Source organism: Lissotriton helveticus, chromosome 9, assembly GCF_964261635.1.
Source record: "Lissotriton helveticus chromosome 9, aLisHel1.1, whole genome shotgun sequence".
Taxonomy (NCBI): domain Eukaryota; kingdom Metazoa; phylum Chordata; class Amphibia; order Caudata; family Salamandridae; genus Lissotriton; species Lissotriton helveticus.
In genome coordinates this window covers 60571568-60586525 of record NC_136070.1, presented here as the reverse complement: position 1 = coordinate 60586525, position 14958 = coordinate 60571568, and the positions used below count along the sequence as shown (strand labels likewise).

General features: G+C 45.0%; 1 protein-coding gene across 1 annotated transcript in view; it reads right to left on the bottom strand.

Moving 5' to 3' along the window:
* The window catches only part of RYR3 (ryanodine receptor 3), a 1933484-nt gene that overhangs the window by 228748 nt on the left and 1689778 nt on the right, over positions 1–14958 (bottom strand). The window contains exons 87-88 of the mRNA XM_078661960.1: positions 7454–7535; positions 4668–5980 (exon numbers count right to left, since the gene is read on the bottom strand). Coding sequence (XP_078518086.1) covers positions 4668–5980; positions 7454–7535 — 1395 coding nt within the window. The remainder of the gene's footprint in view (positions 1–4667; positions 5981–7453; positions 7536–14958) is intronic.

The window sequence follows — 14958 nt, the reverse complement described above, 5'->3', positions numbered from 1 at the left end:
CTCGTGGAGGTGTAAGGTTTTGGCACAAAGCCTTGTCTGCAATCAATTGTTAGTAGACAGGGATTTGCCTCAAAACCTGCGGGTGTTGTATGCAAATGCCCATGCACTACCCTTGGAATATCCCCCTGATGCAATGAGGCACAAAGGAGCGCACAGCACAACTTTGCCCCCATTGGGGAACTTTCCAACTCAAATCCTGGTTTGGCTTGGATGGAGAACCTTGCCACGGCTCTTTGTGCCGGGTTGTGTCACTTTTGTAAATCTGGGCCAATTTGTTTGCAATCTCTCAGTTAGACTCTTCTCAGAGAGATCTCTAGTAAAGCTGATGCCATGCCATTCAGCTTGTTTCCTCTGCAAGCCCTTTTGCGCGCAAAGGTCATGGAGGGAGAGTGTTCCTCACAAAGTCCAGTAGAGAGGTTATGCATCCATGTCTTAATAGAAGAAATGAAATACTTGTAGATGTAGTGAAGGGTCCCAGATTCCGCAACACGGAATACAAGAAACTAGTCCTTCGGCACTAAAATCAAAATTCAGAATGGGTATTTGAATGAAAAACGGGGCATGTGAGGCTGAAGCACAAAAGCAAGCACTGAAGATCGGATTCATCTTAGAAGGAGAAGAAATAAATGGGAATCCGCACGGGCAGGTGCGGATGACAGATACCTTGTTTGGAGAAACGGTCACGTGTAATTGTGGGTTTCTCTGCCACTGTTGTGAAGCACTCCGGCCCCTCCTCTCACCAAGAAGGGACATCTCATATCTTGAAAGGATGGGTATGAGCGGGCAAGGATATACAAAGTTCATCCATTGACAAGATGGACAATGGGGGAACTACAGACCCCAGAGGAAAATTTTTTTAAAAACTATTTTGGCATTTATAAACTTCATTAAAAATCTAAGAACAGTAATGACAGAGAAAAGACATCTTAGAAAAACCGAAAGAGAATAAAGACGAAGAATGCCATGTAAGAAAGAATGAAGGTGACCAAGATGGCGGCGCCTCGGACGCTTCCCAAGCAAGCTCTGTGCCTCACCTGGCCAAAATCCTGAACCCTGGCAGCATCTGCCTGTCAGTGAGCCTCACCCTGCTCGCCCCAGGGCCGGTGGTTTAGGCTTGCCATCCACCCCTGAGGAGTGTCCCCGAAACGGGCGTGGACGAACGTGGCCTAAGGTGCGCTCGCCTGATGCGGACACCTGGACGGGGAACCGGCCCGCGGTAGCGAGAGGAGATGAGTGAATGGCCGAGGCGAGACCGGTCCGTGGCACCATGCCAATTTTCTGGGCGGGGGCCCTGCCAGAGGGGGGGAAATCGGCGGAGGACTGGGGCAGCGGAACTGGAGGAGAGACGTTGCAGTGAGAGCCGCCTGGCATGGAGTGATGCAACGACACCCCGCCAGATCCTAGGAAGATCGAGCCCATGGGGGGTGGAACAGCGGAGACAACATCCTGACCCTTCCGGGCCGCTGCTGGGCCTGCCTGGATCTGCGTGACCGCGGCGCGAACGCGGAGGTTCCCAGATTTAAATACATTCAATTTAATTAAGTCCATAGGGCATATTTGACATCACACAAAATCCAGGTAATCAATGGGAGCGAGCGTCATCTCTGTCCGAGATGCGGACATTTGCATGCTGATTATATTAATATGGTTTAGCATTGCCCCCAACTGCATTCTTTCTGGAATGTAGTGCTTGCCACCCTGAACTCCAAGCTTGGAGCGCACTTTCCTGCTCATCAGAGACCTGTATTTTGGGACTCTTTCCGAGACCAGCGGCACACACGCTGGGCACAAGGTTTATAGATCTGGCCCTAGTGTTTGTAAAGAGGTGCAGAGCCATCTCCTGGAAGTCCATGTTTGGACCGGGTATTGGAACTTGGAGGTCTGATGTGACCCAGTGGGCAAGGGTGGAAGAGCAAGCCTTGGTTAGGGAGGAGGCTCAAGGGGGTGAGATGACACCCCATAGCAAACTTATGGACCGAAGTACTGGTGGCCTGGGAGCACCCAGAACATAACCCAGGAGATGACCCAGGGATTAGCAACAGTTCACCTGACACACCGCGGGGCTGCATGGAGGAGACAGATGGATGCTGAATCGGAGGGACCCTGGTGGCCCTTCTCGTGGTTCCCTGTGCCAGTGTGGCAGAGAGGGGAGTGCTGACCCCTCCGCCTTTTGTCCAGGTCCGGAAGTGAGACCTTGACTTGTGAGGTCGTCAGTTGTAACACTTTGGAGGAGTTGCCTCGGGGGCGGGTCCCCAATTTGCAACCCACCCGCTCCCCACTTGGTGATTGTTTTTTATTATTTGCCTATATTATTCATTGGCAGCACGGGCCTAGTTGGACCATCCACTTGTGCATGTATGCTTTCTACCCGTTGTCACATAATGGACTATCTGTTTGGTTGCAATACTTCCCTAGGACTGTACTGTTTAGTGACCCCCCCACCCCTTCGTAAAAGCAATGGAATTCCTCCTGTACACAGCTGTTGTGTATTTCCACTGTTGCACCTGATCAGACCAAGGTTGATCGTATTATTACAGGTGTTTTTCTGTCTCTTACTGATATTTGGATGTTCTGTTGATCTATGAAACAAAGCTGTAATTCACGACCGTTTAAAACATATACAAAATCCAATAAACAGAAGTAAAAAAAAAAAAAAAAAAAAGAAAGAACGAAGACCAACAGGAATGATCAAACATATAAATGGAATCTAGCGCAGAGGAAGAACATAAGATCAAAAGGAAAGAAGAAAAACGAACACAAAAGATTGGAGGCAGACAGAAACAAAAAGACAGGAAGCAAGGAAGGCTATCATAAAAGATGGAAAAAAGGAGGGACGGAAGGAATGACGAATGGAGGAGGGATAAAACAAAAAACTATGAATGAGAGGTAAGGTTGAAGGGAAGCCTGGAGGGACAGAAGAAAGATAGTCAGGGAAGGAAAAGAAAAACAAAACCATGAAGAAACACAAGAACTATGAAAGGCAAACGAATATGAAGAAAGGTGGAAATGATGACCAAGAAGGAACAAAAGTGGTATGCAAAGAGGTAAGCAAATGAAGGAAGAAATGAGTAAGTAAAACGGAAATGTGGAAAAGGAAGACAGTCTTGAGAGTTGGTGGAAGGATGAAAGACACGAAGGAAGAAACAAAGGCTGGTAAGAGAAAAGGGTTGAAGAAAGGATTGTAATTGTGAAGGAAGGCAGACAAAATATTGAAGAATGGCAGGCTTAATGGACAGAATGCTTACTCAGTATGGACTGAGGACTGATGGAAATTATGAAATAGAAGAGACGAGAAATAAAGGCAGGAAGCAGAGAAGACAAACAACTGAAAAACAAGCAACAAGAGGTAGGGTCGAAGGAAGAAGAAAGAACATGAAAGAAGGGATACAAAATCGAATTAAAGTGTAATGGAATGATATAAGGTGAGGATAGAAGGGCGGGTGTAATAAATAAAGCACGCTTAGGAAGAACATGAAAGTAGATCTGAAAAGCAGTATGAAAGAAATGTATCAAAGGAAGGAAGAATTGAGATTAAACGTACAGATAAAACTGCAAGTTAAGTGTCTTTCTGTGAGGGGGGATGTGATACGCACTCATTCTAAACACATGACCTGGTGGAATCTGAAAGACAGACCGTGAATAATGAGTGAAATAGACCAACCCTGTCTGTGATGTCACTCAATTACTAGAAGGTAATAGCCAATACTGGGAGGTTTTACCAAGCTTACAGAGCTGTGCTGCCACTCTGGCCCGCAGGCTGTAAAACAATACTTCCTGATGGTTCCAACATTGGAATTGCCATCACATGATTGTCTCGGTGTCCCAGCATGCTGTAACGTTCACAGGCTCTCTATGAGCAGGAAGGCAGATGACACCCCCATCACCTTGTTGGCCTGTGCACATAATGATGCAACTCGACTGGGCAACGAGTGGGCTTCGACTTGCAGTTCCTCGAGGGACACAAATCTACTAAGATCCTCAAGGAAAAGGGATATGCATGAGACACATGTATAGGGGATGGAGCTGAATATGAAATCTAAGGGCCTGTGTCGATTAGTTTTGAAAACCACAGCTTGGTCCAAAACCTTAATTCTATAGCTTAGAAACCCAAGCAGCGGCATTAATGATAGCCAAACAAAGTTAATATAAGCAGGAAAGTAGTCTGACACCGAGAGTATGTGGCACTACATTTACCAGTATTTATCGAAGACTATAAGCCAATGATTTCTTGTAGACCTCATACGGATTCTAGGACTGCTAAGTGGAAATGTTTTATAAAGTATTATTCCCTCATTTTAAGGTAACAAAGCGGGTTGGTGATTAAGAACTGCATAAAGTAACTGTTACTAAAGTGGATAACAACTAACCACCCCGTGTGTGGTCCTTCTATTTGAACTTAGGGACAAGCTCCCCCTGTTGACATAAGCAAGGACATATTTAATGATCATGTCTGACTTGGTCTTTTATTGGCACCATGACCCTGAAGCTCTTCTGCATGAGATATATCTCAGTGATGATTGTGGAATCCATAAAGAAGCACAAAAACCCTGAAGTCAGAGCCGGAAAGATGCTCGAACCAAGCACTGCGCCATGAGTCTTTGCATCCCAATGAGCAGAACATGTTTTGCATTTTGACTACATTACAAATGTGATCACAGTTGACTCACCTGTTCTTTCCGTTTGTTCCGCACAGCGCTCACAAGGTTGTGGGGTTTCTCACTGCCGATAGTTTCCGTGAAGTCACCAAGCCCTACATCATGATGCTTAGAACCTTCTTTCTTTATTTGGACTTGGAAAATGTCAGACATATCTCCGTCAGTCTTGTCACCTTTGGCAAACTGATCATGATCGATTGAATTTGAGTTCTCTGCCATCTCAGTTTTTTCTGCCTCAAGAATGTCGTCATGGATTCCAAACTGTGTAGGGTCAGGCATGTCGCCTAAAATTGAAGACACTTTAATGTTCTTGGCTCCTTCGACCAAGCCACCCCCGAACACTGTGCTCCAGAGAACCTGGAAGATCCCCCATACTATGGTGAAGAAGAACTGGAACAAGCCTACAAAGAGCATCCAGACAAACGAGAGCAACACCTTCACCAGTTCCTTCATGGTCATTTTCTTAACCTTCCGGAATTGCTTCTTGGCATTCTTCAAAGTCAGGGTGGAGATAAAGTCTGCTGTTGTTTTCTTTAGGGCACTACACGCAACAACAAATGCAGATGCAGATTCCAAAGACTCTTCCTCATCTTCTTCTCCCACTTCTATCACATGGTGAGTTTCGTCTTCTTCCTCTTCCTCAGCCCTCTCTAATGAATCAGATTCAGAGATTTGCGAGGCCAGTTGCATTTCAAAGATGGTGTCCTCACAGAAGTTGACAAAAAGCTCCATCTTTTCCTGCTCCCCACCTTCATTGACCACATCGAAGATGAACTGACGCTTGGATTCTTTTACTTGCGGCTTCTCCCACTGAGTCCGACTGGATTCGCTAATCTCAAAGTACACACGCTCTATCCTTTTGGCACCACCCATTATCTCAATGCGACCTAAATACGGCTCAAAATAATTAAGCACACTTTCAGCTGGACCCAGTAATGACTGGAGGCGTGAATCATTGGGCATGTGCTCCGACAGGTTGGTGAGCAAAACTGCCACATTGAAGCCAATGTCTTTGGCAGGCTCATGGAATCTGTCCACAAACTCTACGTAGTTGAACATATCATTTTCATCAGCCTCTGCACAGGAGAGCAAAAACTCTATCTCTGACTGTGCATACTGCTTTTGTCCTTCCATGGCTTTCTGGAACTCTTTCTTCGAGATGATCCCCTTGCTGTCAGGATCATATTCCCGGAAGGTGTCAGAGCTTGTCAAGTCCTTAAGCTTAAGGAACATGTCGAAGAACTTGAGTATCATTTCTACGTTGCTGGAGGATTCCACCAAGGTGTCTACCATCTGCTTCCCAATGGTCCCATTAACAACATTACCTGCATGAGAACATCGAAGACATTAAATACTTAGTATTTTTAGCACACCAAGACAGTCAACTAAAATACAATGTCACAGTCTCTCTTGTGAAGTCCAAAGAGTATTCAGTTTGATGATACATCTGGGGATGCACGACATAGTAAGAATTGTGAACAATAATATACTTAGTATAGCTGAAAGGTGTGGAATGATTCTATAAACACAGTCTACAATAAAAAAACATAGCATCAGTCTTGGAGCCAGCAGAAAGTATGAAAGGCGAGCAGTGAGCAGCATTACAAAATGGCGCTTATGAAAATGATAACTAGTTTCTTAGGTCTTTCTTCTGATCTGATTTTTCTATGAGAAATCAGCCATTAGCTGATAAATAGATATTGAGGTAAGTGCATTTATTGCATTACTGGAGTTTAGTGCAAGAAAGCAGGAATCTATTTGCATTTTCTCCAATATTCAGAAGCACAATTTCTTTTGAAAGAGATTCATACTAAACTGTTTAAAATATACTTTGCAACCAATTACCAACTGCATAATAGCGTGTTTACTCTCAAAGTATACATTTTTCGTGTGTACACACATGCACACTCAGAGGACCCCTTTCATGAGAAAAAGCAAGAGACCAAGGCCTGGATTTACAAATAACTCATGCAACACAGCAAGACACCTTGCTGTGCTGCGTTGAATGGCAGGGAGAGGGTAGGAACGCGCCATATCTACCATGAAATAGCACATTTCTGCTCTCCCAACGCTGGCACACACACGGTAGACTAGCGCCAGTGCCGGCACCCTTGCACTACGGTACAAGGGTGCCTGTGCTACTGGCAGGAATATTTTTGTGCACAAAGGGACACCTTCCTTCACAAAAACAATCCTTAGGAGGCAAGAGGACAAAACGAGGAGAAATAAACACATTTCCCTGGCTGCACCTCACCTTGGAAGGTGTAGCATTTTGACACATTCCCAGGATTACTTGGGTAAGTAAACCTGGGAATGTGCCGATACCTGTAGGTGCCGATATCTGTGTGTGGGAACACCCCATGCTCCACCCATGGAATGCATTTCCAGACAATTTTATAGTTCTTTCAGGGAGGTCGGAGTGGTGACCGCGCTGATAAACTGGCTGTCATCCCTGCAAATCAGAACCACCAGATATGGAGTTTAAGAGTGACACAACTGTTGCTCCCAACCTCTCCTTTTGAGGTAGGTGCACAATCAAAACTTAAGGGCTAATTTACAGCCTCTGATTTCTGGAGAAAGTGCTAAATCTGGAGGTAAATGTCCTAGTTGAATTTCCCCGTGGTTCTACATGTCTGATGAGGAAAATTCAGCTGGTGGGTTTGCCTTTGTATTTTGCACCTGCTGCAGAAGTTGGAGGATTTCCATTAACTGAAAACTCTACATCAGATCCTTGGTCAGGCTCCAATCTCAGGGCCACATAGGAAGATAAACGTATGTTTAAAAAAAGAACCTCTCACCTTCCAGAAGTGACAGCAGCATCACCACCATATCCTGTAGAAGGTCCAGCAGCTCTTTTAGGAGTTCAATCTGACTGGAATCCTAAAAATAACAAAAGAGGTTACAAACCTGGGAGTGATCATCAGACATTGGCAGAGCAGTACAGCGGTGCATCAACAACTACTTTTATTGGAGCATCTACTAAGGCAATGAACATCAAAATGATGATATTTGGCACAATATAGCATTGTCTGTGAAGCCTTCCCTAGAGACCAGAGAGAGGACCATAGCACAGAATGAAGGGCGTGATCATCTAAGGTCAAGTCCCAAAGAGGTCAGTGTTTTATGCAACTGCTTTGCGACTTGACCTGAGGTTTGCGCTGCAAGTGATGTACAAATCAGTCACAGAGCATGCGGATTGTAGCAAATAGATGTAAATGCACGGGTGGAGTCCCCCAAGGGACGACAGACCTCCATCATGGTAATCGCTTCGAGAAAATCATGTTGCTTTTTACGCAGCCCTGTTTCATGTAGGGACAGGGGCTGTATTCAAAAGAAAAGCATCTTTTAATGACACGGGGGGGGGAGGCTGCAGTAGCCCCCTCCATCACTGTCCATCCCCTTCGATGCCCGCAGCTGCCATTCTCAAATTGGAAAGTGTCCAAAACAGATGCTCCCACTTTCTGAATCCATACCCACGGCTCTTACAGGGCTATACAAGGGGGTGCTTGGTGACCACAATTGTGGTTGCAAACCAATGATAGACTTCATGGAAGCGGGGGCACCCTTTCACACACACTTATCTTCATGATTCTGTATGAGTTGCAATGTGCACTTTGTGAGTCGGAAGTAGTATATTGGGACGTGTAGTAGTATCTCGGGGCCTGTGGTTTTGCAAATTGCAGGCGTTGGCACCTGAAAAATCCTTGGTACATCTTGTCATGAGAGATGTGCTGAGGAGTCTAGTAACCATGGTAATGTGATGCTCAGTCCCACATCTACCCATACTCCCATCATTAGGCTCCTTTCATCTTACTGGAGACTATCTTTTTGTTCCACTCAGGACGAGGCATCTGCCTTTTCTTTTCTACGACGAGATAAGCCCCTCAGCACATTGCCCGTTTCCATGTTTTTGTATCTTTTTAGGGACATTGCAAAGTGGCCTCATAGTTAAGGCTGTGAAACAACAAAGGTCAAACCCAATTTCCCTTTATTCCTAGGGAGTGAAGGCCAGTGTTCACCAACATCGCCTATCCTTATAACAGGGAGACAACTTCTCACCAGAGAATGCCATATTTATTCATGGCTTATTTCCTTGTTTTATAGCGTTGGCTTGTGATTAGAAGCATCTTCCTCTTCTTGACCCTCTTCCTCATACATATCTACCTGAGATGAACCCACCCATGTGCCCCCAGGTGGGCGAACCTCACCCACAGGGTCGGGACACTAGGCCTCCTGTTTGGAAGGGCGGAGATGAAGCCTCTCTGAAGAGGGTCGCCTGCTGTTTTCGTTTGATGGATGCTAGATTTAGCTGATGGTTTAGGTCTGGTCTTAGTGAGTTATAGAGTTGGACACAGGTACCACAGACTGCTTTGCTGGACCCCCAGCTGTGGATTGGTGTATATTGTGGAGTGACCTTCTGTCAGGATTATAGACTTTGGTCCCAGGGAGCTTCAAAACAGTTGAAGGTGATTTGAAGTTTACTCCCTGTGCCACTGAAAGCCAGTGAGGTCCTTTACAAGCGGGTTCATAAGAGCAGATTAGTTTAAGCACAGCCTGGATCTTTCGCTTGGCTTTCCCTGCAGTTTGAGCATCACTTTCTTAAGTGCTCCAGTAATCACGGTGAGCCCCGGTATGCTCAGTGCTGTCGGAAGTGGCTGGGGGATCCTTTTCAGCACCATGAGATGGTAGTTGATGTTTGATCACTGGTGTATTGTTTGGCTCTCCTACATCCCGCATCGGTTATTTCTGAAATCAACCACAAGCCGCTTAGGCTACAGATGGCCACATTTAGTTAAGAGAAGGAGGCGTCTGAGGGTGAAGTGAATGAGCACTGCTCACCGTACTATCTAACTAGGCCACAGAGAGCTGCAAGTAGGCACTGCTGACGGATCAGGTTCATCGTAATTGAGAGCAGTAAATCCGGTGAATCTCTCCTATCTTAGTGGGCCACCTTTCATCTCTCGTCACTGTCCCTGTCCTTCGCCTGTCCTAGTGGCTATCTGCAGTCCGCGAACACTCTGTCCATGAACCTCACTTGCACTCCCTGCTTACAAGGACTATCCACGAAGACCTTTGCCCTTTCAGGATTATCCTGCTTAAAGTCGCTTTTAAAAGTTTTTGCTTCTCCCTCTAAAACCTGACTGTTTTTAACCCTGCGAACTTTACACACTCCTGAATTAGACTCCCAGCTCCTGACTTGAAAACACATTTTGGGAGACAACTGGTGGCAGTAACAGGATTGTGATCCGGGGAAAATATGTCATTTCTATTGCACAGTTCAGGGAATGGTCCCTCCATGTTTATGCGCCATAAGTTTAACAAATGAATCAAATACATCACACTAAACTTACTTCTCTCCAACTACTCGAAATAACAGATTTTTACATATTTATTAACCTGAATACCTCTTATGGTGTGAAATGTGCTTTAGAATGATATACCATTCGGTTCTTGAATCTCTCCACCGCCTCTCTGCCTTTATCAAGATCTATGCAATGAGCATACAATCAAACCTTGCAAAGTCGAGTCTGATCTTGATGTGCCAGAATCCTTAATGAAAATTTAAGAAATATAAATCTTAACAAAAGGAAATAGCAGGTCTTCAGCGGGTTTGAAAAACGTGTACTGTTGATGTTCCTGGAAGCCAGGATTTTTTTGGGGCATATTTGAATTTGAAGCTGCCTGTTTACTCATGCATAGGCCGATTGCTACACTTCACAAAGAACACAGCGCATCCCTTAAAAACTGCATATAATCACCATGAAATGCATCTTTACTCATTTTTTGTTTGTTACTGACTCTTACGTGTGTCGTGGCCAGCACAGCTGTCAAAATCTAAGATCGGTTAAGATCAACAACAATACATTTATTGAGATGTTTCCATGACCCTTAAAAGGGTGACTCTTTGGGACAGCCGGAGAATGCATGGTGCCAGAAAAGAGTGGCAGTCCTTGAGCTGAAGATAAAGCCTTCAGGCTGTCTTCAGATGAAGACCTAATGCCTTGACTAGCCACCTACGCAACCATATGCTCATGAATACATGTGAGAGCAGCAGCCGGCCTCATCGAAGGCCCACAAGAGAAGATACAATGTGAGCGTGAATGATGACACGGTGGGTTTGGTGACTCGGTACTGCTTCAGGAGACTGGGTAAAGCATGTCTTGTCTTCTCTTCTGTTGTCTGCTTGGAGGGCGACTTTGTCTGGAGGACCACTGTCATTTGGATGGGGATTAATGATGCTAACTCAGGGATCTACTGACACTCAAGGGACTTGACTTTAAAAATGAGCAGAAAAGCACAGGTAGGCTCTGAAGCCATTCTGCATTATGATGCTTCAACAGCAGCACTCCTTAAGGGCATCAGGGACAGTGAGTCAACAGCGTCTCACTCAAAGCCTGTCTGTGCATCACTGTCCGGAAAGTAAAAGCTCATCTAAGCCAGACTCAGAGATCACTCTGTACGCCTTTCATGTGGAAGAGATTATCTTGGTCAGAGCTACTAAGACTTTTCTGCTCAAAAACCGTAAGGGCATTTCGAGGCAATCTAAGTTGGTCAACGAGAATAGTAGCCGAAGAGGTATCTCTTGCTGTAAGGTAATGTTACTACAAGTAATCCTAGTTTGCTAACAGAGGAATCTTCACTCCATGTGTGGGTAGAGAACATTTAGACCCCCGAAGATCATATTGTTACAATATTGATCTTGGAAATAGTTTTATGTTCAGGATTAAGAGGGCTTCATGAGCTTGTGAACTCCGTTTCAACATCCAACATCTTACCTCTCTCCTTAAGGAGAGTTCCCTATTTACATGCCATGGGCAATGCAAATCTCCTACCCCCTAGTTTGCCATTTGGATTTTCCACTGCAGGATTATATACCCTCAATTGAGTCATCATTGCATTGTGACTACCATCAAATGAGCTAGTGGTGGGCTGACAGCAGCCCAGGAGCAGTACAATGGCATGTTGCTGTGCTCACCTTTGTTTGGTGATACAAGTTGACCCCCTCAGATAACCAGTATAGGACATGTGCGATAGGTGCAGGTCTCTGTTGGCATCCTGGAGATGTGTACGTCACCATTGAGCGAGTAATTGAGTTGAAGGATACACCTTCCACAGGCCCAGCATCCTCAAGTCACAGTGGCCACAAGGTTGTGGAGCAGATATGAAGGTGCGGTCCTCTTGCACACTTTCATTGGAGAGGAGAATGACCCAGGTCGTACGTGTGCATTTGTGCACTGATATGTGAGTCCACTACTGCTGAGCTGCTATTTGTGCTGACCATTCTGCATTCACTGGAAGGGTCTGGATTGACCATTGAGTGGGTTCCAGAGTAGACATCCTCCTTGTTCCTGGATATCCTGGTGGGAAGGGAGAGGGTCTTCTATTCCAGGACAGGGGTCGACAGAAGCCAATATTTCGGCACACACCTATATGTTAAAGATGATAAGCGCCAGCTGGCATGGCTGCACCCAGATCTATAGCATGAGATGGGTCCTTTGATTCACTTCCACCATCCAGTCAGTACTGCATGTCGTAGGTGCCCCTATCCTCCTCTGCTTCTTTCCATCCCCTGCATCAGTCACCTCTGGACACTACATAGGGGATGCCAATGCTTACTACCAGAATCAGATAAATGAGCAACAACAACGATTATTTTGTGAATCATTAGATTTGAAAGACGTTTCAATTTGAAACTCTGAGTGAATTAAACATTAGAAGGGCTGTGGAAGGAGGGTCGATTTTGGAGTGTCTCAAGCACTCCCATGCTTCCAGTCACACCACTTTCCTCGGTAGTATCTCTGTTAGATGCCTGTGCCCGTTATCTCCCCACATCTCTCTAGAATCCTCCATTCGCAGATCTCACACCTCATTCCTTTCCTCATCAGCACCCTATTGGTACTCTCTCCTCCATGTCCTTCCTCGTATCTCCTACACTTCACTCCACCGTCCCCTAGACACACAATACTCCCACTCACCTGTAAGCACCGCTTTTTTATTTTACTTTTGCAGTTTGCACTGCCTTATTTCGACAGCCATGTACCTTCCTCACACCCTTTCGCATAAAATCACAATTGCAATTGGCACACACGACCAACGCTATGTGCGATCGGCAAAGAGGCCAAGGATTGGATGTACAAGTATTCTTAACCCCTTTGTGACCTACTGCCAGGCACTGTCAAAAACTCGCCTTGCCTGAAAGTTAAACCTTTCGATTGTGGCTCATTTTAAACACCCAACCATGACCTGACCTCACACAGACACCTGGGGACGACTCGGTTGACATTAAGAGCTATACACGATGAATGTGCAGATGGATTAGTTACTTACCTGTAATCCTAGTTCTCTTTCAGGGGTATACTCATTGAAGTCATAAGCACTGAATAATCTCCGCCCGTGAGCGGGAACCCGGAACATATAACAATATACATATATATGTGTAAATATATAATAAATTAGTACCTAGTACTAAACCAAAATATACACATATACATGTATAAACCCATAATATGCAGCCCAACAGAATGTATAGGCTAATAAAAACCTTATTACACACTTTCTGCAGTATGAAAATACTCCATACACCAATGCAATAAACAGGCTAGAGCCTAGAAATGCATTTCATAAAATAAATACCCTTTATTTTCATCAAAGAATCTGTTGTAAAAGGCAATTAGCCTAACAAGGCTGCATATGAATAAATGTCTGTGTACAGAAAATCAGACTGGCACCTCGCCTTTAAGGCCCCAGAGAATCTGAACACTTTGCCTTTAAGGCCTCCAGGAGCAACCCTGCTCCCATCATGCACCACAGGTGACAGTTAGGTCAGTTCTTTTGTACGGTACAGTAAACTTTAGCAGGAATCTGCCCTTAAAAACTTCATAATACATATTGAAAAACATCAATGCTACTGCTCGCCCGGGGAGGTGGGAGGGTGCTTATGACTTTAATGAGTATACCCCTGAAAGAGAACTAGGATTACAGGTAAGTAACTAATCCTTCTCTTCCAGGGGATACTCATTAATAGTCATAAACACTGAATAGAGTAGCAAGCTCATACCCACAAGACGCTGGCTAACAGAAAAGAGCATAGCAACAAATTTAACACAGTGTTCAGCTAGAACTAGCAAATAAATTTCTGAGAGATGCTTGACCAACTTGCGCATCAGCCTGTGTGTCTGAATCAAGACAATAATGGCGTGTAAACGTGTGCACTGAACGCCACGTCGCTGCTTTACATATCTCTGACATAGACACATTCCTAAGAAGAGCTGTGGTAGAAGCTTTTCCTCTCGTAGAATGGGCTTTAGGTCTTCCTGATAAAGACCTATGTGCTAGCTGATAAGTCAGAAGAATACTTGACACAATCCATCTAGAGATGGATCTCTTGGATGCTGCCAACCCAGTGTTAGTAGGACCATAATTGATAAATAAACGGTCTGTCTTTCTTAAAGCTTTTGTCCTGTCTAAGTAAAACTTTAAGACTCTCTTCAGATCCAAAGAATGCAGAGCCCTTTCAGCAGAACTAGAAGGCTTTGGGAAAAAAGTAGGCAATGTTATGGTTTGGTTAATATGAAAATCCGACACTATCTTGGGCAGGAAAGCAGGATGCGTCCTGAGTACCACCCTATTTGCATGGAAGACAGTGAACGGTTCTTTACAACACAGAGCCTGAATCTCGCTAACTCTACGAGCAGAAGTAATAGCTACAAGGAACGCTACCTTCCAAGTTAAGTGTTGCAAAGAAGCTTTATGTATAGGTTCAAAAGGAGCACCCATTAACTTGGTTAACACCATATTAAGCTCCCAAGGTGGAGAAGGAGACCTGACTGGTGGATACACCTTCCGTAAACCCTCCAGAAAATCCTTCACCACAGGCATCCTAAAAAAGGATATCTGAGTGGGCGATTTTCTGTAGGCTGTAATTGCAGCAAGATGAACCTTAATGGAATTAAACTGCAGGCCAGATCTTGCGAGGTATAACAAATAAGGTAAAATCAACTGTTCCTGACCATGAATCGGGTCAAGATCATTACTTTGACACCACAGGAAAAAACGTTTCCACTTGAATCCATAGGATTTCCTTGTAGAAGGTCTTTTTGCCTCCTTTAGAATGTGCATACAATCCGGATTCAGCTGCAAGTGTCCATATTGGATGACTTCTGGAGCCATGCTGCCAGGCGTAAAGATGACAGATTGGGATGAAACACTCGCCCCATCTGCTTGGACAGAAGATCCGGGCGACATGGCAACCTCCTGTGTGGCACTTCCGACAACTGAAGGAGATCTGGGAACCACCACTGGT